This window comes from Monodon monoceros, unplaced genomic scaffold (genome assembly GCF_005190385.1).
Source record: "Monodon monoceros isolate NGI ecotype Baffin Bay Population unplaced genomic scaffold, NGI_Narwhal_1 Super_Scaffold_13, whole genome shotgun sequence".
Classification (NCBI taxonomy): Eukaryota; Metazoa; Chordata; class Mammalia; order Artiodactyla; family Monodontidae; genus Monodon; species Monodon monoceros.
This window is the reverse complement of record NW_021703769.1, coordinates 82974456-83002366: the sequence shown is the minus strand read 5'-3', so window position 1 is coordinate 83002366 and position 27911 is coordinate 82974456. Positions and strand designations below refer to the sequence as shown.

Below are 27911 nucleotides of genomic sequence, written 5' to 3'. Positions count from 1 at the left end.
ATGATCCTTCATAATCGCGCACATTGGAATTAGCAGAAACTGCGAACCCACAGCCCCTCCGGACCCCTCGGCCTCAGCCCTCAGCTCGGCGGGTCTGCTCGGCCAACAGCCGGACAGGCGGATTTGCCACCGGGGACCCTTCCCAGCACCTTGCGCGTCCCAGTGCTGTTAGCGGCCATTGCCGAGAAAGCCTGGGGGCTGAGTTGGCCCTTGGAGCTGAAAAGGGAATAATGAAAATGCTTGTATATTAAGGAGAAAATAGTAACTCATAAGATTAATTGTCAGCCTAATTTGGGAAATTATTGGAATGTATATAAACATAATTCTGGAGTCCATCAGGCGTCAGTCACGGAGGAACAGGAAGTACTGGCCTTGGGAAGAGTGAAGCTGCAGTCCAGCCAGACTCATTGTCGCTGTCCCTGTACCGCGTGGCAGGCTTGATCCATCAGGCGAAATGAGATGTCATTTATCTTGACTTCAATAAGCCTCCTCTCGAGAAGGTATGGGAACGCCAGGAGAGCTGGTGGGGCTCCCCCTGCCATTAGGGGGGGCGTGTGGCGTGTTAGACCGTCACTCGCAAAGAGAACTTATAAATAATGCAGGGTCGGCCCGGGTGCAGGCACGCAGCGGCAGGAACGCGGGGACGGGAAGGCTGCTGCCCAGGAGACGCAGTGGCCTCGTGCTCCCGGAGCCCGTGGGCTTGGCCTCAGAGGCATCTTTTTCCAGGAAGCTCCTAAAGGAAGATACGTGAGTTATTCCTCCCTTGAGTTCAGCCAAGTGTGATATTGATCCCTGAAGTGATTTGAACCCACTGTTCCACCTGTCACACACCCCGGGTTTCTCTTCAGTCCCATTCATTGTTAAGATACAATAAAAACGTCTGCTTTGTCTGCTTTCGTCCTTTAAGGTTTGGACACACAGGGATTATTTAACACAAACTTTCTCACCTCCCGACTTTTCATATCCTCCCCTCATCCCCCACCCACCATGATCTTGCCTGCCAATCCCATTTGATAGATTTTATTAGCAGGGCCTCATGACCTTCTCTGCTCTAGAGAAGAATTTTAAAATGCGAGAGATTAATTTACACACGGAGCAGCAAAACTCTAATAACAGCTCCAGCCACGCAAACTTTCCGGGCGGGGTCGGGGGAAGATGGGGCGTGGTGCGTTCGTCACAGTGGCCGTGGCCTAAAGTTCCACAATACGGGAGCCCACTCGTCAAATTTCCATTGTGATTACCCAAAATGAATGAAAAACAGCTTAAGTTTACTCGAAAATTTCCTTCAAACCCCTTCCAGAAAGCAATATGCTTTTAGTTTCAAGTAGAAAAAGCCGTAGAGTCTAAGTTCTGCATGACTAAACGCGCAGTATAATTACAAGCATTTTTCTTATTGCCAACGTCTGCTTCAGCAACTTTCTAATCATCTAGTATGGGAGGATAAAGCACTGCGGTCATCTGAAGCAATCAGTGGTTCAGATTCGATGCTGATGCAGTGTTTGGTTCCAGTCAGTTTCTGTTAAAAATTGTTCGACTAATGGTGAAAGGCACATGAAGAAGTAAGGTGACCGCAGAGGTCTGAGGTGAGCCTCAGTGTGGAATCCTACATACTGTTAGGATATGGATGTAATAGGTGATGGTTCCATCCTAAAATAAGCCAGTGAGGTTAGCAAACTCCTATCCCTTCCTTAAATGTATCCATAGAAATGCAGATGTTGGTTTTGCTAGAAAGGGTCCAAAGACAAATTATACTATAAACCATCATTTTTGAGCATGCCAAGGTTTTAATTTTTTCTGGTTTTATTTCTTTATCATTTTTCTTCTTGTAACAGGTATTTTTGTGCTGTAATGATTTATTCTGGTTTCAGACCATTACCTTCTAATGAAAGAGAAATATTTCATATTTAAAGAGAAATGGAAAAAAACATTTGGTTATCCACATTTCTAAAACATTAGTAAAAGCCCTTAAATGTTCACTTGGGCTTTGCAAGGTTTTCTAAAGTAAGGATTATAAATGAACACTCCGTTTGCAAGCTCCATTCTTATCTCCTCTTGGGAAATTCTCAGTGTGGCGTAAATGACATTGCACGAAAGATTTGTGCAATCCTTAAGACTCTCTAGACCTCAAGCTGCGCCTACAAAACAGGATAATGTTCAGAATCTCCCAGCATCACCTAAAACACTACTGAACAAAGTGATATGGGATATTCCATTAGGTATGGGCTTCATTTGGTCTTTTAGAACTTTCAGGAAAGGAAAGGATAGGAAACGAGCATTTTAGGGGAGGCCATTCTATGCCAGTTTCGCTGTGCTGTGCTCCCCACTTACACGCATTATCATTTCGTCAGTCATCCCCCAGCCATCACGGGGAGGGAAGATGCCTCCCAGGATCTGAGCTGCAGAGCCCTGACAAGGTCACACAGCGTGCGGGGAAGGTGGAGCAGGAAGGGGAGCGGGGGACACGCGGGTGAGCGAGAGGCCGGGAGGAACAGCAGACCTCCCCGGGGCAGCAGCACAGGCAGGGTCGGCGGGGTCGCCAAGGGCGAGCCCCTTCAGGCCAAGAGGCCCCCGACAAAAGTGGTATAAAATGCGGGCGCGGGGCGGGGGCCTGCGGGACTCCTCAGAGGAAGCCGCCCCGCACACGCCCGAGGCCGCGGGAGGCCTGCGCCCCAGCCCACGGGGGCCATTCCCCAGGGGCCCGCCAGGCCAGGCAGGAAGGGGGCCCAGTACCAGGTAAGACCCACGCTGGGATCAGTGAGTGAGGAGCTGGGGGAACCCCCTCCCAAGGCCCTGCTGCCGCCCACTGCAGCCCGGACGGAAGAATGTTCTGGAAGCAGAGGACGCGGAAGCCGCCACCCTCCTCCAGCGTCTAGGGCGGACCCAATGGGGTGCTCCCCCACAGCCCATTTCTCCGGCCCCCGAGCCCCCCGCTGACGTGGTCAGTAAGGAGCAGAGGGGCGGGGGCGCCAAGCCGAGAGCCTCCCGCACGCCCTGCGCGCCGCCGCCCCTCCCACCGCCTCGGGCCCAGGAGAGGGGCGCTCACGTGCTGCTGGCTGTAGCCCTGCAGAAGCAGCAGGTGGGGCGACTCGTAGAGGGAGCAGCGCATGGCGTCCTGTCCGGGCTCCTCGGGGCCCCGAGCAGCGGACGGCGGGGCGATGGCCGAGCCCAGGCTGGTCTCGCTGACTGTGCGGCGCAGCCGGGGTGGAGGGGGGCTCCAGGCTCCCCCGGCGGCTGGGGCTGGGGTTCCCTTGGCGCGGCTCCGCTGCAGTCTCCGGGCCTGGGCGTTTATCCCTGCGGCAGAAGCAGCGCGGGGTGAACAGATGGCTCGAGGCCGCTCCTAACACAGGTCGCGGCTCCGTCAAGCAGGCCTGCAGGCGGCCGCGGGACTCTGCCCACAGACCGCATTCTCGGAAGGCCGTGGCTCCTCCGGGGCTCGCTCCGAGAGCCAGGCAGCCCAGCCGTCCGAGGCCCCGGACGCCCCACAGGAGCCCGTGGCGTATCCCAGCCCCGAGACCAGCCAGCACCACGGCCTCCCCGCGGGATGCCAAGCCCACCACAGCCTTGACCCCCACAGAGTCAGCGTGCTGGGGGCTTCGTGCGTACCCTGCCGACCCCAAAACCTGCCCATCCCCTGTCCCGTCCTGGCAGCCCGTGTGTGCGTGCGGGAGCTCATTAGGTGACAACTGTTCATCATCCCCCCCCCCCCCCCCCCCCCCCCCCCCGTTTACAAGGAGGAAGCAGTCAACTCACCACGTCACTCCAGCCCACAGGGCCGGCTGGTCTCCATCCAGAACACGGCTGCTCCGTCCCGGGGCACCTCCAACACGGCCAGGCACACGCATGCACACATGCACACGCGCACACCCGTGCACACCCCACGAAAGCCTTACCCTTCTACACGTAGGAAGCGCTCTTTTAAACTAATGCCGCGTGAAAGCTGAGAAGCCACACGGAACTCGAGGGCCAGTCTCCTGTCACCGTCCCCTTCCCCGGCTGACCCAGGCCTTCCTCTCTGAGCCCCCTGCCGAGGGCCCTCCACACAGCCTCTGTCTGCAGCATCCCTTCCTATAACCGTTCCAAACAAAACCAGACAAAGCCAGGGCAAGTGAGGTGGGCAAGCAGGGGCCGAGGGCGCCCGGGAACACCGACCTGCCTTCCAGAAGGAGAAGGGAGCCCAGTCCCCGGCAGCCCACAGGGAGCCGGGGCTGCAGGAGGGAGGCCGCTCAGCCGCAGTGCCGAGCCGTTTGCCGGGCGCCTGCTGCTCCCCGCCTGCTGCAGAGCCGGGCCAGCGACCGTCAGGCAGGGCAGCGGGGCGGGGGGAAGGGGTGGGGGGAAGAGGGGCGGGTCAGGGGAAGGAGGAGGCTGAGGGCAGGAGGCAGGGATGGAGGAACAGAGGTGGGGGGCAGGTGGGGAGGCAGCCCCCAGCCTCACCAGTCCCACCCCCCCGGTCTCACGGCTGGGGCATCACGGCACAAGCGGGGGCCCTGCCTGGAAGAAGACATTTAAAAACCAGTCCAAAACGACGCTCTAGCCCAGGCTTTTCCTCCCCCTAGGACAGGGCCGCAGGAGAGGATGCACCTCAGAACCACCTTGCACAAGTGCTGGGGCTCCCGGGCAGCAGCAGAGCCCATAAGGTCACCCTTTCCTCTTGGATTCCTGGGGGCCCCCAGAGGCCCTGGACGAGGCCCGAGCCAGCGTCCCTGGGACTGCAGCAGACGGGCGTGGGCGCACACTCTCGGCCGACTGGACACCGCTCCTCCGGCTGGGGTCCCGCGTCCCCTCGCAGCTGACCCCCTCCCAGGCTAAAGCAGGGGCTCTCGCCCCGCCCGCGCTCAGGGCCGCCTGGGGAGTTTGCAACAGCGTCCAGGGCTCATCCACGGCCCCTCAGGGTTGAAGGGCCAGGGCTGTCGGGAGGGAGGTAGCGGCAGCTCAAGGCCGGGGCCGCTGGACCGCCAACGCCAGCACGGCCAGCGTGCAGAGCAACCCACAAGGTCCAGCCGACAGACCCGTGCACACCCTGTGGGCAGCACAGCCACGAGGACCCTCACACGTGTGGACGCCTGAGCAAGGAAGGCCCCTGAACCCCACGAAACCCTCCACGGGGACTATCCTCGCACAGGGCAGAGATGCTGCAGGGAAAGCTGGGCCCAGCCTGCACCCAGTGGCGGGTGGAAAGGCAGATGGGGAGCAATGGGTAGGGTGTGGGACCTCTGTTTACATGCTGAAAAGAGCAGACGAAACCCCGCGGCATGCTGCTCACGGTGTCGTATATGTGCAAATAAAGCTGTTTTCGAAAACGGATAGAAAAGGCACACAGTAAGTTCAAGAAATGGCCGTCTCACAGGTGGGGGTCTGAGCCCGGGGAGGCACATTACATAACGTATTGGAGCTGCTAGAACACGTGTGATGTCACATACTGCACGTGATAGGACACACTTTATGGATAACTCTGTGTGATGTTTTACTCGTTTTATTTTTAAAAACTCTAAATGAATGTGATTAAAAATGTTTATGTCAACTCTGGAAGGCAAGTACTCAGGTGTAAAATAAAAATCATAAACACTCTGAGGTCCTCGCACGTGTGTAGGACTCTGCGGCTGCCCCGAGGTGGTCTGGGGGCCTGGGGGGGGGGGCGCCTGACGAGGCCGCTGGAGGGTGCCGATGAGGTGCCGCGCCGCGTCTGATCCCACTTCAGCTTCGCCACCACAACCCACGCATCCCAACGACTCGCAAACCCAGGGCGTGTCTGCCTGGCTCTGAGCAGAACCTCCTCCCTAAGCCTGGGGTGGAGGCTGGGTGGCGACAGGAGGGACGTGTGGGCAGCGTCGCCCACAAGCCAGCGGCCTGCGGGGCGCAGCCTGGGGTTCTCAGCCTGGTCCAGGCAGACCCGCAGCCTCGTGGTCCAGGCTCTGCGCACTGGATCTGGGGCGTCACGGTGGAGCCCGCGTCCAGAGCAAGGTCGTCCCCATGGCCCCTCCACCGCCACCATGATGGGGATTCGGCAACAGACACACCACGGAGAAGCCCTGGCCCACAGGGGAGCGGCGCTGACGGGATAACGTGACGAGAGTGGCCAGGCCTTGTACGGTGGTGATTTCACATGCCAAGTCACTCATCTTAGAGGAAAACGCCCAACCTTGCCACTGGGTGAAGAAGACGCGCTCCATTTCTGGATCACGCCTCCCCGTGAGCTGGGCTGGACGGCCCAGTCCTGGACATTTCTCGCTACGCTAGGGGTGACCGAGTTAGCGAGGTCAGAGGTTTATCTGGTCCTGCAGGTCTGAGGGACACCCGGGAATCTGCATTTTTGTAAAAGCTCCCCAGAAGGTTCTGGAACTCAGCTAGGATAGGAACCGCTGCCAGGGCACTCCCCTCCCCCAGTGCCCTGCCTACAGAAAGCCCACAGGGGGAGAAAGGGAAACCCACGGAGCGCTCGGAAAACATACTCGAGCACCTACCGCTTTTATTTGCGTTTTGGACTTCTAACTCTTTTCTCTAGATTAAAACGTTTGTCAGTTCCCAGGAAGGTGGCAGATATGAGGCTCTGCTCTTCCCTCTTATATAAGGCACACCTCGTCTTACTGCGCTTCACGGATACGGTGTGCTACAAACTGAGGGTCTGCGGCAACCCTGGCTGAGCAAGTCTATTGGCACATTTCTTCCAACAGCATTTGCTCACTTTGTGTCTCTGCGTCACACTGTGGGAATTCTCGCAATATTTCAGACTTTGTCGTTATTATTATATTTGTTATGGTGATCTGTGATCAATGATCTTTGTTGTTACCCTTGTAATTGTTTTGACATTTTTTTAGTAATAAAGTATTTTATTTTTTTATTTATTTATTTTTTAAACATCTTTATTGGAAAAATATGGAACGCTTCACGAATTTGCGTGCCATCCTTGCACAGGGGCCACGCTAATCTTCTCTGTATCGTTCCGATTTTAGTATATGTGCTGCTGAAGCGAGCACAGTAACAAAGTATTTTAAAATTAAGGTATGTACATTGTTTTTCTAGACATAATGCTATCGCACCCTTAACAGACCTCAGCAGAGCGTAAACATCACTTTTCTAGGCACTGGGAAGCCAAAAAGTTCCTGTGACTCTCTTTACCGACGTGCCGCCTTCATTGCAGCGGTCTGGGCCTGAAGCCACCACATCTCCTGTATCTGTTCCCTGGTGAAAAGGCAGAAACACACCCAGCAGAGGAATAAAAGGAGGGGTCTGGGTAACCAGAACCTGGAGAGGCCTCTGTGTCCCCCGCACCCAGGACACACATGGGACCACCTCACCGCCCAACACTGGGCCCCAGACCCAGAAGCACAATAACCACTTTCCCACGTCTTAGGGGGATAACACAGCCAGGAGAGATTCTGAAACAACCCTTGCTGCCCCTGAACAGGCTCACAGTTAAGCCACAGGCCCTGACTTGGATGTTCAGGGCCGATCCTGCCCGCTCCTGGACTGTGCGTCTCTGACACGGGAACTGGGGAAGGGGCCCTAACCTGCAGGAGGTGTAACCGTGACACAGACGACGGCGGCGGCCTGCACAACGGACGCGGTTAAAGAAAGGAGCTTGGAGCTTCCCTCTCCCGGCAGCTGCTCCAGCTCCCGCCACCGGAATCAAGGCTGCGAGCGGCTGACTCTGCAGGGCAGGGATCTGTGGTCCCTCATCCCCTCCATCAGACGCTCCTGGGCCAGGCAGCCGTCGGGCAGGGGGGAAGAGGTGGAGGGATGACACCCCAGGCCACACAGTGTTTTACGTGTCGGTGCCGGCATCCCCTCTGCGGGGAGAGAGGAAAGGACCCTGGATACCGGGGGGGGGGGGGGGGATTGGACATTAATTCTGAAAGCAGCTGGCAGCTGTCATCAGAGCTCCCGTCATGGGCTCCAGCACAACACTGGAAAGAACAGCACAGCTCTCTTCCTGGACGTCAGTAAGTTCAGGACAATAAATTCAAGCTGTAGGTTTTACCCCCGGGCCCTGTTTGCTCTTCTCTCCCAGGATCGGAGGGTTTGAAACAGTGTCTCCAACTCGGAGAAGTCCCTGTTGCTCACACCCACTACCAGGGCTGCAGGAGAACTCAGGGATGTGGTTTTCATCGGGGACGGATGAGGCAAATGTTCCTGCATTCCGGAATTTTGCTGAAATTGGGGGAATTGAGACTATTTCAGTGATCCCTAAGAACAGCTGGAGAGGCGCCGCTGACATAAAGTCTGCAGTAGCCACTGCAAAACTCGGAGGTCAGACCTGCCTTAAACAAGCCCTTTTAAACCAGAATGCCCTTTTCTGGGTTAGCAAAAGATGCGGAACGAAGCCCTAAGTTAATCAAGCAATCCTTGACGTTAATTTGAAGTTTTTTGTATTTGAAATGTACAACAACGACGACAAACTACCTAAGGACCATTTGGGGACGCAGCATCTATCTGCTACATGGCCAGCTTTATTCTGAGTGTTTTGCATTCAATTCCATTGCATTCTCACAATAAACCCTTCAAAGGGACTGCAGTGACATGGGAATATGTTACCTAGCTTTTTAGGATGGATCCTACCATTGGCAAATAAAATTCTAAAAAAAAAAATGTATATCGTAACCCCCTCTCCCCAGTTAGGGACACAACATGGATGCCTGCTGGCCACTTCTGGTCAACATCGTACTGGAGGTCCTGGAGGTCCCAGCCAGTACAATAAGGTAAGAAAAACGAATGAAAAGGTAGGATTGAAAAGAAAGAAAGAAATTTGTGATGATTTTCAAGACGATGTGATTGTGTATACAGAAAATGCAAAAGAATCTATGGACAAATTATTAGAATTAACAAATGAGTTTAGCAAGGGGACTAGATGTGGTGAGTATGCAAATTCAATACTATTTTAAAATACTAGAAACAAAGAGAAAAGGGTATTTTTAAAAAAAAGATACCATTTATAATAATGTCAAGAAACATGAAACTAAGGAATAAATCTTCCAGAAGATGTGCAAGACCGTGTCACTGAAAACTACAAAGCACCACTGACAGAAGTCAAGGAAGCTTAAGTGAAAAAGACAGACAGGCCAAGTGTGAGGGAGGAAGTGGGACAGAGCCCTTGCACACTGCTGGGGGAGGGGGGTGTCAACTGGCACGAGCGGCCTGGAAAGCACGTGTGCTGGTGTCTCCTACCACTGAACCATCAAGTCCACTCCTCAGTGTACACACGACAGGAACACACGTGGGACCACGGAACGTGCACAGGAACACGTCCACGGTAGCATCACTCCTAATGGGCCCAAACTGGAAACACCAAGTGTCTACCAACAACAGGATGACCAAATCAACTGTGGTCCATTCACATAATGGAATCCTGCACAGCAATAGTAATGAATGGACTCTTCTAAAAGCAAGAATAAGCCAAAAACAAAAACCGAAAAACAAAAAGCCAGACACAAAAAGGTACACATAATACGATTCCACTTATAGGAAATTTACTTAGAGCCAAAACTGAACTATGGTTTTAGAAGTCAGAGAGGTTGGCTCACTGGCCAAGGACCAGAAGGGGGTGTGAGGGGGGCTGCAGGTGTCCTGATAATGGTCTAGTTCTTGCCACACAGGTGCACTCATCTTCTGAAAACTCGCTGAGCCGCACCCTCACAACGCGGGCACGCTTCTGTCTGTGCGCTATTTTTCAATGAAAATTTTCCTTTTAAAGAAGAGGACATCAGATGTTAAGATTACCATACACAAATTATAAGATCATGTTTACACTGTTGAAAGAGATAAAACATGCCTTGCAATATATGTAGCGAACAGGAAGTTATAAACAATAACATCAGCTTTGAAAAATAACCAATTAGAACTTCTAGAAACGAAACAATACAGTAACGGAAAGTATGCAGCATATCAGACACAACGGAAAAGAGAACCAGTGAACTAAAAGACAAGACTAAAATGTCTAGGATGTGGTACAAAGTGACCAAAAAAGGAAGAACAAAGAAGACATGAAAGACATTAGGAGACAGGGAAGAGAGAGTGAGAGGCCTCACACACGTTGAAAGACAGCTCTGGGGGAATTCCCTGGCAGTCCAGTGGTTAGGACTCAGTGCTTTTACTGCTGAGGGCCCGGGTTCAATCCCTGGTTGGGGACTTAAGATCCCACAAGCCATGCAGCGCGGCCAGGAAAAAAAAAAAAAAGACGGCTCTGGGAGGAAAGAGGGCAAAGGCAATATCTGAAAAGAAAATACGTGAGCATTTTTCAGAACTGACTGAAGAAACCAGTTGGCAGTCTCATGAAGTCCAATAAAAGAAAGAAGAGAGACATCACAAGAAAACTACTGACCAATATCCCGTATGTATAGAGATGTAAAAGTCTCCAAGACAGTAGCAAACCATGTTCAAGTGGGATTTATCCCAGGAATGCAAGAGTGATCTAACATACAACAGTCAACCACTGTAATATACTGTATTGATACAATAAAAGACCAACATGACATGGCCAGGTACTGAATGCTACTGGATTATACACTTTAAAATTGTTAATTTTATGTTATGTGAATTTTATTTCCATTTTAAAAGTCAGGCTTTAGGGCTTCCCTGGTGGCGCAGTGGTTGAGAGTCCGCCTGCCGATGCAGGGGACGCGGGTTCGTGCCCCAGTCCGGGAAGATCCCACATGCCGCGGAGCGGCTGGGCCCGTGAGCCATGGCCGCTGAGCCTGCGCGTCCGGAGCCTGTGCTCCGCAATGGGAGAGGCCACAGCAGTGAGAGGCCCGTGTACCGCAAAAAAAAAAAAAAAAAAAAAAAAAAGTCAGGCTTTAAAGACCCTAATGTGAAAGGCAAAACTATAAAGCTTTCATAAGAGAATGCAGGGACTATCTCTACAACCTCAGAGGCAGGGACGGATCTCTTATACGAGACAAAACCAAAACAGAATCAAAAGCATTGACCATAAAGAAGAGAATCGACAACGTCAACTATATGAACAATTTTATTCATCAAAAGACACGATAAGTAGAGTTTAGAAAATCAACTCACAGACTGGGAGGAAATCATTATCATTACAACACGTATTACTGATAAAAGACTAGAATCTAGGGACTTCCCTGGTGGTCCAGTGGGTAAGACTCCTCGCTCCCAATGCAAGGGGCCCAGGTTCGATCCCTGGTAGGGGAACAAGATCCCACATGCGTGCCGCAACTAAGAGTTTGCATGCCGCAACTAAGAAGTCCGAATGCCGCAACTAAGAAGCCCGAATGCCACAACTAAGACCGGCACAGCCTAAATAAATAAATAAATATTTTAAAAAATATATTTTAAAAAAAGACTAGAATCTAGAATAAAGAATGCCCACAAATCATTAAGAAAAAGACCAAACAATAGAAAATGCAACAGAGCAGACCAGGCACTTGACGCTTCCAGTGGAATGGTAAACTAGGAAACTCTTTGACCCCATCAGGTAAAGTAGAAATATGCACACTCAGTGTCCAGCAATACCCCTACCAGGTGTGCACCCCTGAGGGACTTGTACCCTTACGGACCAGGATGCTCTGAGCTGCACGATTCCGAGACCCATTTGCAGAGTTGCTCAGCATCACTGCATCCACGTGGCAGGACACGGCTCCAAGCAGCACGGGCGTGAGCCCCACAAGCATGACACGAAGGAGACGTAAATCCACCCGCATAACTCAAAACAGGCAAAGGGAAACTCTCGTAGGCAAAAATGCACAGGTGATAACACTAAAAGGAAACTGAGAAAACAGTCATTACAAAGTCAGGATGGTGGTTCCTTCCAAGGGGGAGGGGGAGGGAGAGGGTGGAGCTCAGGGTGACCCCGCGGGGACAGTGCGCTGGAGGGCATGTGCCCGCAGCGAGGCTCTGGTCGGCGGCTTGCTTGGTAATGACCTACCGACCCAAGCAGGCGGGTCTTCTGCCCTTTCCCGCACACGGTCCCTTCTACAGTTACATACCCGTCCACAGCCTCACGACCCGCCGCCATACCTGTCCAGGTGGAGGGCGCCCTGAGGACACGCCGCGTGGGGACCGGAGCCCCCTGCCCATCCCGCCGAGGGCTCTGCCGCCTGGAAGTGGCCACAGGCTGTTGTGGCCCCTGAGTTCCGACCAGCAATAAGGACACTGCCTACACCAGCCGCTCCGAAAGTTGGATGCTGCCGGGAGGAGACGCCCCGAGTGGCCGCTGCCCGCTGCCAGCTCTGCAGCTCCATTTCCACCCGGCCCTTTCCCCCCAGCACAAATCCTTGTCCACCACCCACGGAGCTTCCCGACGTCCGCCTTCCCGCCAGTGGCCCAGGGGTTCAAGTCCCGGGCAAAATGCAGATGTCCTAGGCTTCCCAAGCCTCCTCTCCACGGGCCTGGAAGAGAGCCACGAACACCTCCAAGGGGACCACGTCCCCTCCACACCCTCCGTACTCCACCCGTGACATCTTATTTCTTAAGCTGGGTCATGGGTGCGCAAACAGTTCGTTACACTACGCTGTATCTATTTCTTGTGTGCCTGAAGTATTTCAAAATAAAGATTAGGAAAGCAATGAGAAGCAGGTACAGATGACAAACAGATGTTCGTGAACATTCCAAAATCTGCTCCACCTCACAAATACTAAAGGAAACGCAAGCTAAATAATGAGGTACGCTCTCCCTTCAAATCAGCAAAGATTCTTTGGTGATGGAATCACACGACGGCGAGGATAAGGAGAGACGGCACACTCAGAAACTGCCCAGGGGAATGTGAACTGGCATCGGGCCACCCCAATTTAGAAACAGCCAGTGGGGGGCTTCCCCGGTGGCGCAGTGGTTGAGAGTCCGCCTGCCGATGCAGGGGACGCGGGTTCGTGTCCCGGCCCGGGAAGATCCCACATGCCGCGGAGCGGCTGGGCCCGTGAGCCATGGCCGCTGAGCCTGCGCGTCCGGAGCCTGCGCTCCGCAACGGGAGAGGCCACAGCGGTGAGAGGCCCACGTACCCCGCCCCCCCCCAAAAAAAAAAAGAATATATAACTATGTACACAGGTTGATTTAAATTATGTAAGAAAAGTAATGCAACAGTAAGAAAAGAATGAAAGGCACCAAAATGTTGAAAGCAATTCTCTCTAGGCGGTGACTTTACAGGTGATTTTTACTCTCTACCTAATACTTCCCCTTATTTTCCAAATTTTCAATAATGAATATGTCTTATTTTCTTAAGTGGGGGGAAGTCACATTTTCAAGTACCGAGGAGCATTATTTCCGTGGTAAAACTTGGACCTTCTCCTGCCAATTAGGGCCTTAATCAGGGAAGAGCAGCCCTCTCTAGAAGGAACTAATAAGCTAATTAAGATAATGGGTAACTGAGGAGATAAAATGCTTAGACCATTTGTTAGCCAGTCACAGATGGAAACAGAGCCTTCCAGAACCATGCCAACGAGAGAGCAGTGTGGCAGAAGCAGGAATTTTCTTTAGCTGAAACCAAAGGCCCCGTGTGACTCCCCAGAGAAGCCTCGAGCCCTCCCTGGGAGAGGATCCTGGTAAACCGAGCGACACCAGCCCACCCGGCGCCCCTGCTCACAGGCCTCAGGACCCACACGGGAGGGGCCGCCGACGCCCCTTCCCGGGTCCACCTGGAGGACCAGCTCTGTCGCGAAGGTCAGCACCCCCTGTCTCTCGCCCAGGGTGAGGAGCCTCCCTGCCCAGGAGGCTGCATCCCGAGGACGCCTGACACCACACTGCCCTGCAGCGAAATCCCTACGCTCGTGCAGGCTGGAAGAGACAGCCATGGAAACCGCTTTGAAAATTGGGCAGGAAGACAAGAGAAGCTAGGAGAGAAAAGACCCGGAAAACACGTCAGTCCAGGAGACGCAGAACCTGGATAACAGACGAACAAGAAGGAACGATCCAAGGAGGGATGTGATTTTTCAGAACTGAAGAACATGCGTTTTTAGCTGAAAAGTCTGACACACAGTAGAGGTTAAAAACGCACAAGGGGGGACTTCCCTGGTGGCACAGTGGTTAAGAATCCGCCTGCCAATGCAGGAGACACGGGTTCGAGCCCTGGTCCGGGAAGATCCCACATGCCGCGGAGCAACTGAGCCCGCGTGCCACAACTACTGAAGCCTGCGTGCCTAGCGCCCACGCTCCGCAACGAGAAGCCAAACCGCGATGAGAAGCCCCGCGCACTGCAACAAAGACCGAACACGGCCAAAAATTTAAAAACGCATAAGGGGTCAAAATACGCAAACAGCAAATTTTAATAACCTTAATACGTTAAGAGAATATGGTCGTTATAAACAAATACGGTAACAGACACAACCATCACTTTTCACATAAAAAAACAAAAGTCTAGCAGAAAGGGTGCAAACACACCCCAACCAGGACACACACTGTGAGTCTGCAGAATGAGGCAGCGTGAAGAAATTACCTGCGTCTCCAGAGGGAGGAGAGAGAGATTAAGTCCAAAGGAGTGAGAGTCCCAACACGCCCCAGCCTCTCCTGGAGGCACTGGGAGCTGAAAGGAATGGACTGAGGCCTCCAAAATTCTAGGCGAGAAAAGTATTTTCATCTAAAGCTCTACGCCCAGCTAAGCTATTACTCGAGCATTAAGGTGGAGCAAAGGTTTTTCAAGCAACTTCACCTCTCATGGACACTTTCCCAGGAGGCCACGGGAGGAGCTGGTCCACGTAAACCAGGTGTAAAGCGAGAACCAGGGGAAAGGGAGCAGAGACGGGGGTCTCCTCTGCAGAGACACCAGGGTGAGGATGGCTGAGAGCGGGCTCGAGAGCAACCGGCCCGACCTGAGCAGGCGGAAGGCGCCCAAACTGGATAAAACCAGCCACACACCTGAGCATCTTGAAAAGAGATACTGGCAGAGGATGGAGGAATGCTGAATTCGTGAAAAGTACCAAGAAAAAGGGCAAATAATACCAATAATTAATTCCAAAGAGACTGGAAGCTGGACTAGAAGGAAAGGTAATCTTTGTGTACACCAGGCCTCAGTTGTAAAAAGTTGTCTCTGGTCCTAAAAATGTAAACACTGATTACTAATCTAAACAAATTTACAACTGTCCTGAGAGGACAGGGCGAGGGAAGCTGATGTTTTCAAAGAGGGGCGGTGAACAGAGCTGAATTTTCATCTTCATGGAAGGAGTCACTAGATCAGGCTCAAAATGTAAAAACCAAGCAGTAGTGGGATAAATGTGTTACTTTAAGCTGTGGAATTAAATGCCAAATAAGGAACAGCTCACAACTGAAACTGGTTCCCTCTGGGCAGGGCAAATTGGGAAGAGGGAAGGCTAGTACAGAGACCTGCTACTTCAGCTTTTTTGCTTTGTTTTGTTATTTCTAATCAGCAGAGAGAAGCCCCGCGCTTTAACTGTGCACGTATATATAACTGGTGAAAGTAAGTTTGTTGTTTTTTTTTTTTGCGGTACGCGGGCCTCTCACTGCCGTGGCCTCTCCCGTTGCGGAGCACAGGCTCCGGACGCGCAGGCTCAGCGGCCATTGGCTCACGGGCCCAGCCGCTCCGCGGCATGTGGGATCTTCCCGGACCGGGGCACGAACCCGCGTCCCCTGCATCGGCAGGCGGACTCTCAACCACTGCGCCACCAGGGAAGCCCAAAAGTAAGTTTTTAAACGTACATACTTTTCAACTTCCTAAACAAATGAATGAATGAATGCACGCACTTACGGTATGTATTTCCTAGACACACTTTTTTGCACATTTTAACATCTCTGAACGCATCCTGCGTTCTTGTGGAGTGTCCCAGGCAGCAGCTGTCGTGTGAGAACTTGGCTATTGTTCCTGGGGGGCGAGATTCTTCAATATTTCAGCCATTTAAGGGCCATCTGAAGAATGAATGAGCTCTGGTTGTCATGTGCAAACTTGCAGAATTTTGGGCCAACAGCCTGAGAGAAAATCCCAGGGATAACAGTGGAGCACTTTCAAGAAATGCGGCATCAGCAATATTCTTGAGGGCACAAAGAAGGGCACCGCGTGGAAATGTGCACAGTGACAGCTCGAGTCGAAAAGAAGACTTTGAATTTATTTCACTCCTATTTATCTTTTTGTGTGTGCATGTGCACAGAACCACTACAGATTAAAGTCCATGTTTAAATAACTCTTCAGGTTTATTAGAGCTCTTTAGGTAAGTACAAAACTAGGAACCCCAAGTAATAATAGTAAGGCATTGTGTCCTCGTTTAACTTGGACGATTTTTTATGTTAGTGGTAAGTAGATATGGTGATCTTACAATCAATAACATCTTTTATGTGGTGAAATACGGTATATACAGGAATATGTATTGCAAAATTGTTCTTAATGACCCCCAAATATACACAGTGCTCTGACCACACCATGGAATATTCCATAAGCCCTAGAATGAATGAATTAGAATGATAACAGACGATGTGCGGAGATTTTCAAAAGGAGTTTGTTAAGAAAAGATACAGAAAACTAAGTATGTGATCCCATTTTAAAATAATAATAACTGGGACTTCCCTGGTCGCGCTGTGGTTAAGAATCCGCCTGCCGATGCAGGGGACGCGGGTTCGATCCCTGGTCCGGGAAGACCCCACATGTCACGAGGCAACTAAGCCCGTGGGCCACAACTACTGAGCCTGCGCTCTAGGGCCTCCCCACTGCAACTACTGAGCCCATACCCCACAACTACTGAAGCCCCCGCGCCTAGAGCCCGTGCTCCACAGCAAGAGAAGCCACCGCAATGAGAAGCATGTGCACCGCAACGAAGAGCAGCCCCCGCTCACCGCAACTAGAGAAAGCCTGCGTGCAAGCAACGAAGACCCAACACAGCCAAAGATAAAATGAAATTTTAAAAAAATAATTTTAAAAAACTGACTAAAAGTTTGCATGTGTACATGTTTACACAGATCTGTACAGGAGCATCTGAGCACAGAAAAACTATGGAAGGTCACGGTGGGAGCAGAATTCTAAGGTGACCCCATGATCCCTGCCCCTACGGTTACTCCCGTGATTAAGTACATGGGCAAGAGAGATTCTGCCGGTATAATTAAGGTAACTGAGCAGTTGATCTTAAGATACAGAGATTATCCAGTGGGCCCAACCTAACCATGTGAGTGACTTCAAAGCAGAGAGTGTTCTCCAGCTGGTCACAGAAGAAAAGGGTCTGAACAAGCGGTTCCCCCTGCTCCGATGGGAGGGGCTACAGGAAAAGGAGCTGAGAGTGGGCTCTGGTCCACAGCTAGCAAGAAAAAGAAAGGAAACAAAACATGGAGGTTTCGGTCCTACAACCCCAAAGAACTGAATTCTGCCTTGTCAGCCAAACTTTGCGGGAAAGTTGTCTACACACAGGCTTCCTCTCTTTTCTCCTATTCACCCTTGTGTATAAGTAGGAAACGTTTCAGGCATCCAGAAGGGTATGAAGAACAAAAATAATGCACCCACTGCAGCCTGAAGAAATAAAGTACATTCTAGATATGGCTGAGCCTTCTCTCTCCTATCCAGAAATAACAGCTATGCCGATTTGGGGTCATAACTCCCATGTGCAGATTTATATTTTTTTCCATGTATTAAGTATGGCCAAGATATTATATACATACATAGTAAATATCTCTGAAAAATATATTTCATTTGAAATTTTTTTAAAAACTGATGAAATGGTATCATACAATATGAACACACCCACTTGCTATGTGTATCTCCAGCTCATTCGTTTTCAGTGCTGTATGGTATTCCATTGTAATATATTAAAATGGACCCATTTTTCCTGTTGATCAATGAGCAAGTCAGTCTCCAAGATGGCCCCTAGTGACCTCCTGCTTTTCGAGCCCTTTTGTAGTCTCCTGCCACCGTGAATAGGGCCCGTTTAATCACAAAGACATGGCGGAAGTGGCGGTGTGACTTCCATGGTCAGGTCATGTAAGACACTGCGGCTTGTGCCTGGCTCTCTCAGATCACGTGCTGGGGTTAAGTCAGCCTCCATGCTGTGAGGACACTTGGTCAGCCCTATGGAGAGCTGAGGCCTCCTGCCAACAACCAGCATTAACAAGCCAGCCGACATCTCACATGTTAAATCATCTCGGCATTCCAGAGATTCATCAAACTTGGTCATGATGGTTTTTATATACATTTCTGGTTTGGTTTTAGTTTTCATAATCAATATTCATAAGTGAATTTGGCTCGTAACTTTTCTTTATCATGTTCCCTTTCTCTGGTTTACGTGAAGGTGAGATTTGTTATAAAAAATGTTTCTTCTTTTTCCGTTTTCTGGAATAGTCTGATGTAAAATATTGGAATAATCTTGTCACTGAATATCAGTAAGAATTGGCCTGTACAACCTTCTAGGTCTTATGTTTTTGTGATTTTACTTTGGTTTTGGTGGGGACATTTTCAAACTATTCATGCCACTTCTTTTCAAGGTTATAAATCCATTCAGGTTTTCTATCCTTCAGTGAGTCTGGGTAGGTTATCTTTTTCTACGAGATTGTCCATTTCGTCTGAGTTTTCAAATTTACTGCCATAAAGCTATCTATAAGATCCTTTAAATGAAAATGAAAAAAAAAAAAAAACCGACCGTATTTGTAGCTATATCCCCTTTTAAACTCCTAAGATTGCTTGTGTACCATCTTTAGTTTTCCTCAACAATCTTCCCGGTTTTGACTATTTTATTAGTCTTTTCAAAGAACCTACTCTTCACTTTGTTGATCCTCTGCACTGCATGTTTATTTCGTTTTTATTTTCTGCTCTGTATTATTTCCTTTCTTCTCTCACTGAATGTACATCCTTTTTAACCTAGTTCTGTAGGCACACAGCTCACCAGCTGCCAGCCTTTATTCTTTTCTAGGGTAAGCATTTAAAGCCATAACCCTCCTCTTCTAAATACCACATTGGCTGCATCCCACAAGTTGCATTTTCATTACTGTTCAGTTCTAATTCCCATTAAAGTGTCTTTTTTGATCCTGACTTATTTGGGAGCATTTGAATGTGTAAACGTATGAGTTCTGTGTAATTCGCTCTATCACTGCCTTCCAACACCCATCCTCTCCTTCTCCCATCGCATAATGGTGGGGGATGGTGGTCGTGTAACCAGCTGATACAAACTACAGCTTCCGGTCTCCCTCACAGGTAGGCAGGGCCCTGTGACTAAGTTCCAGTCAGCGAAAGATGAGGGAATGTCATCTTCTAGGGACTTCCAGGAAAGCTCCATAGGAGGAGGACACAGTCTGCAGGGACACCTTTGGCCTTCCCCCCTTCCTTCTTTCTTCCTGCCTTAAATGAAGATATGATGGCTATGATGGCAGCGGTCCCGCCATCATCCTGCACCTTGAGGTGACCTTGAGGATGGAAGGCATGGATTACAATGGTGGGGTTGACAGTGCAGAAGCCTGGGTCCCTGGGGACCAGGAAAGCTCCCCCGTCAGCCCTGAACTTACTCCCTCTGTAATGTGAAAGAAAATCACCCTGTATGGAGTTCAGTAATTGTTATCTGGCCAAATGCAATTTCCTAACCCATAAAGAGGTCTTTAAGGTATCACTTTGATGTTGGTTTCTTGATTACAAAATACTTCACACACATACACACACACACGAAAGCATTTACAACTGAGACTAATAATAAAATGAACACCATTTCCTCCACCACCCCACCTGCAAAAAGTAGAACATTTCCAGTCTGCATTCTTGCAGCTAGCTGCACCTCCCCTGCTTCTCCCCACCTCTCGCCCTTGCTATTCTGAATTTTATTTCACATTCCCTTGTTTTTCCTTTATAGTTATACCTCACATTTTTGTCACCCTAAATTATACTGCCCTATTTTGTTTTGTAAACCTTATGTAGATTGTGCCACACTGTGTATTTTTCTGTGATTGTCTCTTTCCCCTCAACATTATGAGACACACCTACCTCGATGCACGAAGCTTTGGTCCATTTAATCTCACAGCTTTACGTTGTCTGCTGCATGAACACACTCTCTCCACTCCCCGTTTACGGGTATGTGGGTCATTTCGAGCTTCAGGCTATTACAAAACGCTGCCGCAAACACTCCCCTACTCGTCTCCTGGTGACCCGTGGGACGGTCTTTCTAGGAAAGTGCTTCCTGACTTTCCTGATACCATGGCATATGCGGGAAACCATGACATCCCCATGGCACGCTGGAGGTAAACTGGAGGGTGTGTAGGGTTCCAGACACGGCTGCGGCGGTGGCCCACAAACTCTGGCCACCTCAAGGGATAAAGAGACTGGTAAGGTTAAACCCACCAGTGCCCCACAGTGTGGGAGTGGAGCCCCCAGGGCAGAAGGAATGGAGCACAGGGTGCGGGCACGTCGGCCACACTGGACAACAGCCACCTTCTCCTGATGGGACCAGACAGCGCGTACTCCCCCCCCCCTCCTCGCCAAACCTGAATATTGTTAGGCTTCATTCTTGTAAAAGAAAAATAGCTCTGTGGTCTTAAATCCTATTTTCCTCACTAACAAGATTGAGCACCTTTCCATGTTTACTGTCCATTCTTAGTTCCTCTTCGGTGAAATACCTACGCATCTCTTTTGCCAGTTTATTGGGTTGTTTCATCTTTTCAAATAGACTTTTTTCTTCATCCTTAATATAGCCTGGATAGTAATCATTTGTTTTACGTATTCTGAAGTCTCCCTGCTTACAGCCTGTTTTTCAATTTTCACTGTTCATTACTCAATACTATTAAGAGATTCTGTCCATCAGTCTCTTCACGGTGTGAGCTTTTTTGCGTCTTCTTTAGGAAATTCTTCTCTGTGCTGTTTGTCATTGCTCCTAACTTACTGTTCTGCAGTCAGAGAACACGTTCTATGAATCAGATAACTTGAACTATGTCGAGTCTTACTTTCTGGATCTAGCATGAGGTTATTTATTTTTTTTTTTTTTTACATGTCCAAGTGCTTGAGAATAACATGCATTTTCTAATTGTTGAGTGGAAGTTTCTATAACAAATGCCCAATAGATCAGGGACGACGAATGCCAGCCAGGGGGAATGGGTGACAAATCCAGCCCTGGCCATCTGTTCACATACTGTCCAGGGCTGCTTTCACTCTACAAAGGCAGAGTTTGTATAGCCTCACAAAGCTGAAAATATTTCCTATCTGGCCCTTTACAGGAAAAGTCTGCCAAGCACTGTTGTTGTGTCCAAAACTGTTTCCCTTCTACTTGTCGTCTGCTTAGTATCAATTAATGAAAAGAGTTGTTTAAAAATCTTCTGTGACAATGATGCTTTTGGCAATTTCGGTTAATCTTTGCTTTACGTTGAGGTTATTTTACTAGGTGCAAAAAAAATTAAATTGGTCCCCTTTCCTGCCGCACTGTTTCTTCTCTCATTAATTCAGTGGTCCCTTTTGTCCCTAGTAATTATTTTTGCTTTGAAATGTTTGGATAACATTGTTACTGTAACAGCTTTCCACTGGCCTTTTTTCCATTCTTTATGTCTTACGTTTTGGGTGTGTCTCTCATAAATAAATAGCATACAGCTGGGCTTAGTTTTTCCATGGACTCTTGACGATCTCCAAATTTTACTCAGGAAGCTTAGTCCATTTATTATGTATATAGTGACAGATATATTTCGTTTCATTTCCACCACCTTAGATTGTATTTTCTTTCTACACCATTTTCTCTATGCTTCCCACCTCCCCCCCCCCCACCTCTTTCCTGCCTTCTTTTGGATTAAGATTTTTTAACTCCATTTTTTTTGTACCACTAGTGATATGAAGTTTTAACCTTTTCATATTTTTTCCCTATTATAACATGAACTCTAGACTTCAAGTAAGTCGAAACGTTCATCGGTGACTTTACCCACCAGAACAACAGTAAGAACATCTGAACTGTTATCAGATTTAAACCCCTCTGCTTGCTTCTTTCTTACTTTTATTGTGTTTTTTAATGGAGAAATACATCATCTGTTTTCAAAATAGTGCTTGAAAAATACAAGGAGTACAGATACTATAAAACAAAGCAAACTCCAGTCATGAGATGCTATACACGCCATAGGAAAAAAATAGTCTGATGTTCAGGTAACGAAAACTAGAATTAAAAAGCTCCAACTTCCCAGCTTGGTAAAACAAGTACAGTTACACGAAACATTTAATAAACTAATTTTTCGCCAATGTGTGAACAAAATGACAAGACTAAATCTGTGCGTGGCAATTTCAAGGACACAATAGCTATTCAAAATACACAGGTACTGTACACACTTCACCTGATTTTATTGCGGTGGAAGGGGACTGCACAGGTAGTGGGAACACCGTGTATTGGGCGTCAGAAAGTCATGGTGAACAGAAAGTCTCAGTTACTGCACAGCGCAACAGAAATGACTATATTCCAACTTTGGGGGAAATTATTTAAAAGGATAGGGAAAGGGTTTAAGAAGCTGCAGTTTAACATGAAAAACGCACACGTGGTAGAAAGGAACACTGTTGGGGGACAGGAAGAATCAGCATCAGGCTATTTGGAAAACCTGTTAGGTTTGCTGTGTCCAGATTAAGAAAGACTGTTTTCATTCACCTACAACTGCTGAGAAACATGAATGTTCTGCTGCTAATTATGAGCCTTTTTTTTTTTTTTAAAGAAAGGTTATTATTTCGAATCTTTTGCAGGATAAAACAAAAGAGTAGAAAGCTGACTAGATGTCAAGTGCTTGCTAGAAATTTCTGATGTTTCTACATGTAAATTTTACTGATGAATTTTAGGAAGTCATTTACAAATAAAAATTGGTTTAAAATTCTGGAGAAAATGCTTTTTTGCTTACGTTTAAATTAGAAATTAACTTTACTATAAGCAGGTATTCTGTGGAGTATACAAATCTTCTCTTATGTGGAGACCAAATGGCCATCCAAGGTGGACAACATGCTTCACAGGAATTACTTTCAGTAAAGCTTTACTTTCAGTAAAGCTTTACTAAAATATTAGCCATGTGGCCACAGGACTGTTGGTTTCACATCATGGTTAAGAAAATACTAGCATACTGAGTTTTCTGTGAAACGATATACAAGCATACCTTGTGCACACAAGCAGAGAGAAGGCGGCGGGGGCAGGGGACACAAAAAGCTTTTTTTCTTTTAGGGCAAATGATTAAGGACAAGAGAATATGGAGCTTTGTTAGCTCAAGACAGTATCTGCTGTTTGACGGCTGATTGTATGCACTCTGAAACAGTTCTTCAGATAAAACCAATCATTTCTGGATCCCGTCCCATCAAAACCAAACACTTACTAATTACTGTTTCAATGCCGAATATATACCCTAAGAGTTGGCATTTCATTTTAAAGGGCTACAGCTGTCTCACAGGGACAGAGCCAGACGTACTTTATGCTTTTTCTGAAGTACAGTATGCCACTGCACAATGGTAACCAATCTGAGATTAATAATGAAGAACATCATTCAGGAAAAATCTGAAATTCATCAAGCTGAAAAATCTAAAATTTGTTCTACTGTCTAATAAAAATATAAAGTGCATCACCAGCATGGAATTCTGATACTAGTTTGTACTGCAAACTTTCCCCAACAACGCATCAAACATCAATCCAGTCCCAATGTCAGTCATGGGTACAAACATAGCTGGAGGGTTTTTTTCTCTCTTTTTCCTCTTTAAGGGCAGGAGTCCTTTGAAGTAGTTAGCGTTTAACTGTGGCTGACACATAAATAATCTGACACATTAATTAACAGTACTTCTGGCTTCACATACTAACCTGGACTTCTGACTAAGATAAGCCCAATAAAGGAAGTCATCAAATAAGCCTAACAAAGCTATTCTGAACCATGTCTAGCTTGGTGCCCTTCGTCCTCCTCCTTTAGCATTTGAAGACAGCAGGCTGAGTTGGCACATGCTGTTTACAGACCCTTGAGATTGTTTTTCTCAGTTCAATCTGTTTTACTGAATTCTTGATAATAGGAATAAGATTTGCAGGGAGCGCAGGGGTACTGAGAAGGTCTGCACTGGATGTTCCCCATGAGGCCAACAGAGAAGCTGCTGTCTGAATAGTTTCCAATTGAGTCGCACCTGTCTCTTTATGAGACCGTTCCTCTTCTGTTTTGGTTTCCTTGGTCCTTTCTTCTTTGTGACGTGACAATGTCCTCTAGACTCCTATAATAGGGTTAGCTATGTTTGCTGCTGCGCTCCCTGAAGGCCTGGGTGGACGGTTGACCAGAGGTGTTGAGGAAACAACTCTGGTGACCATGGGCTTCGGCGGTGGAGAAATAGTTGGTTGTGGGGCAGTCTGAGGGATGCTTCCGCTGGACGTGCCCCCCAGGCTGTCGCTGGGATTTGCTTGTTGTAAGGAAACTTCAGGAACCTGTACGCTGGTCACAGATGCTGCCATCATAGCCGGGGCAGGAATGCTTCTGCCCTGAGTGCCGCCAGTCACTGGGCCAGTCTTCATAGAGCCAGGAAGTGAAGACACAGACGTGCTGTCTTCACTGTCTACAGACAAGTCGAGGCTGCCGTCATCCAAAGCTGTCCATCTGACACCTTCCATCGAGTGTGTTTTCTTTTTCTGAAGCACGTGACTAGGCAGTAGTTGATGAAGTTCCTTTCTTCTCAAATGCATTGCAGCAATTTTCATATCCATCTCAAACATCTTACTATTTATCGCTTGCCTATAAACTGTATCTGTGAAAGACTGGATATCATAGGTGAGATCAATACTGAGAATGTCAGAGTTTTCTGGCTTTTTTAGCACTAACCCAATCACCCACATTGTACGAAATTCTTCCCTGGCAGGACTTTCCTTGGGTGCTGGAAACGACTGAGGATTCACATGTGCCAGTGTAATAAATTCATTCTTCTCCAAGCTTCCAACCAGGATTCGGATTTTTGATTCCACCAAGCCCACCCATTCTAGATGTTGTTTTTCTGTTGGCGCACTTGCTAGAAGTACAATATAATGCTTGTACTTTTGAAAGAAGCTGGGAGCTTCAAAAAGTTTGGACCACTCTGCCTTACTCAGCAAAATCTCATGCGTAATAGCAAGCCCTTGCTTAAACTCCTCAATCATGACCATCCTTGTTGAAACAGACACGTTGTACGTGGAGTTCTGCTGTGGGTACGCTGGTGTAATTATAGGCATGAGATGGTACCTATCGCTGGGATTTACTCTTGGGTCCCAGACAGGCAAATTAAGATTCCGTTCTTCAGGCTCTTTCAGTAGCACTGGATTTGGCCATTCCCATTCAGAAAACACCAAGAAAAATTTACGTACAAGAGTTGCTGCTATGGCGTTTGGATAAAGCTGGCAAGTTCTTGCTACTAGCATCGCCCAGGAAACACCTCCTAGGAAACCTAATATATTGGAATAGATATTGTGGCATTTGGCCCACAACTTGATGGCTCTCAGAGTTAATCTGAAGTTGTCAATGTTTGGTACTAGATGTAAAATCTCATCAGTTACCCGGCAACCATTAAGACTTCTTATGCACCTAATATCTAAATTTTTAAGCAGGCTGTCATCTCTTAGGTCCAAATCTTCCGGAATAGTCTGCAGTGCTAATCTTGCAAACAAAATATCAATCTCTATCCCATCAAAACACAGTTTGATAACTGGTACAAATGCCTCTTCAACAGCCCTTAAATCCTTTACTTCTTCATGTAGTTTCAATTTACCATAGAAGGAGGTGAAAAAATCGCTTCGATCAACATGTCTTGGTGCCACGCACAACGCGTCGATATCGGCACCTTTCGTATGCACCCCTAATCTATAAGAACCGAATGTAAAGATTTTCCCTCCAACGTTTTCTATTACAGCTTGTGGAAGACTCTTGCTTTCACTGATTTCTCGTATCCATTCCTTTACCAGGTTATTTAATTTCTCCAAAATTAAAATCCTGCGCTGTAGCTCCTCTTCCTCTTCAAAAACCCCAAAGGGCTTCAGGGTTTCAATTAATTTCTGGGTAAGTATGCAGTCAGTCTCCCTGGGGGGTGCTAAACTGATGGGGGAGGAGACGCCATAGTGCTTGGGTGGCGGCGGGGTCTGTTGTGGTCCCGGGGTGGTCACCGGAAACGGCATCATCTCTAGCGCTGGCCCCGCCACGCCGCGTCCCCCGCCACCGCGACCTCCGCGGCCGCCCGGGTCATGATCCGCTGAGGCGGGAGGGGCGGGGCTCCTACCAGCCCAGGTCCGACCCGCTCCCGCTCCGCTCCCGCCGCTTCAAGCGCCTCTCCGCCGTCCCCTCGGCCCCAACATGGCGCCGGAGCCCTAGCTGCTGCGTTCTAGAACGCCCACGCACGCCACGCCGCGCGCCACGCACGCCGCGTGCCACGCATGCCACGGCGCATGCGCGCGCGCAGAGCCTCACGGGGGCTGTAGTTTCCAGGTCTCCGCCGCGGCTTCTGGCCGGTGGGGGCCGGCACGGCTGCGCCCCGGGGTTCGGCCCTGTTATAACTGTTTTAGACGTTTGCCCAGACCTACCGTCCAACTCCCTGCTCGCCATTCTCTACACCCCGGGTCTCCTTCCTCTCCAGTGGCATCTTCAGGTGGCCTTTGCCCTCTGGCCCATCCTTTGGAATCCCTCTATGGCAGGGTCCGTTGGTGGGAAGCAGCTCCGTGGCATCCTCCGTGGCCCGGCGCCTGGGTGGTGGGGCAGCCAGGACCGCAACTCTGGGTTCTCAGTCCTGTTCTCTCCAGCTCTGAAGGCCCCATCGGCTGACCTCTGGTTTCTGCGGTTCCGGGTGGGGAGCCTGCTGCTCGCCTGTCTTTTCTTCTCGGCAACTGTAAAAATCTCTGAAGTGTCCTGCAGTATCACCACTAGGCAGCAAGGGGTAAACTTTTCGTTTATCTTACAGAGGAAGCACTGTGATTCCTGAATCGGAAGACTGCTGCTTTTCATCCCATGCTCCCGGATGACTCTCAGGTATGTCTGTGGAGTATGTCCTCGCCCCATTCTCTTGATCCTCTTCACGTGGACATGTGACAGACCTTCTCATCCCGTTCCCCGTGTCTCTCAACCCACGTTTCTGTCTGCGTGATGCCAGGTCTACCTCGTCCTCTAATTCTCTTCAGTTATATTTAGTCTGCTGTTTAAGCCATCGTTGAAGTAACCATTTACAAACTTGCATTTTTATTACTAAAAGCATTATCTTGTTCTTTTCCAAATCTTCCTTGCCTTTTGGGATGACATTCTGTTCTTTCCTGTTTTCTTTCTACCTTTTATTTCATTAAACATTTTTAAAATACTCAATATTTTATATCTAGTGGTTCCAATTCCTAAGTTCTTGAGAACCTGATTCTACAGTTTGTTTTCTGCTGACTCTTTTCAAGAAGCATCACTTCAAGTGTCTCGTAATTTTGGATTGTTAGCTCGTCTCTGGCCAGGGTTGGGATGCCTGTGTAGATGTCCTTCCAAAGAGGATTTACTTTGTTTCTGTCCGATGTCCTTGTACACTATCAAATTATGTACACAGTAATTTAATTTCTTATCCAGTGATTATCCAGATCACTTAAGTAGTGCAATTTTGAACCCCAAACGCCTGAGAGGAAAGGTGATTTTCAATTCTTGGAATGAGTAGTTTTTCCCACCCAGAGCCCAGGTCAAGAGAGATAATAACTCTTTGTCATCTCCTTTTACCAGGTAGCAGAGTCTTCCTATTCTGTCTTTTCATTCAGTGTGTCACCCTTTACAGTTTCCCAATATATGTGAGGGTCTCAGTCCCAACTTTCTACTTCCTAAGGTCCCAAGGCTCTGTGTCTCTTTCTTGGACAGCTATTAAACTTAAATTTCTTGGTTATAAAGACTGGCAAGAGCCTGTGGGGCAACTGTAGCTTCATGATCAGCTAAGATTCCAACGTTTCAAGGTCCTTATTTTGTTTTGTTTTTTCACCCTTAGGGATTACTTTACTTTGGGGGGATATTCAGCTGTGCATCTAAAAGGAGAATTGTTATAGTTCAGCCAGCACTTCCAGGTACTTTATATAGAAAGATCTTCTAGAATAATTAATCCCACGTACTGCCAGTACCAATTTCTCAACCTATTT

At 48.7% G+C, this 27911-nt stretch overlaps 2 protein-coding genes and 1 non-coding gene across 3 annotated transcripts in view; all 3 read right to left on the bottom strand.

Moving 5' to 3' along the window:
• Positions 1-80: 80 nt before the first annotated feature.
• RADIL (Rap associating with DIL domain) overlaps positions 81-27911 on the bottom strand; it is a 39621-nt gene continuing 11790 nt past the window's right edge. The window contains exons 3-4 of the mRNA XM_029220871.1: positions 2901-3291; positions 81-216 (exon numbers count right to left, since the gene is read on the bottom strand). Coding sequence (XP_029076704.1) covers positions 81-216; positions 2901-3291 — 527 coding nt within the window. The remainder of the gene's footprint in view (positions 217-2900; positions 3292-27911) is intronic.
• LOC114895107 lies at positions 6865-6971 on the bottom strand. The gene has a single exon (XR_003793416.1). It is a non-coding gene; the product is annotated as a U6 spliceosomal RNA (small nuclear RNA).
• Positions 24044-25949, bottom strand: PAPOLB (poly(A) polymerase beta). The gene is given in 2 exon segments (XM_029219446.1): positions 24044-24082; positions 24084-25949. Coding segments are annotated over 2 exon segments (1905 nt in total).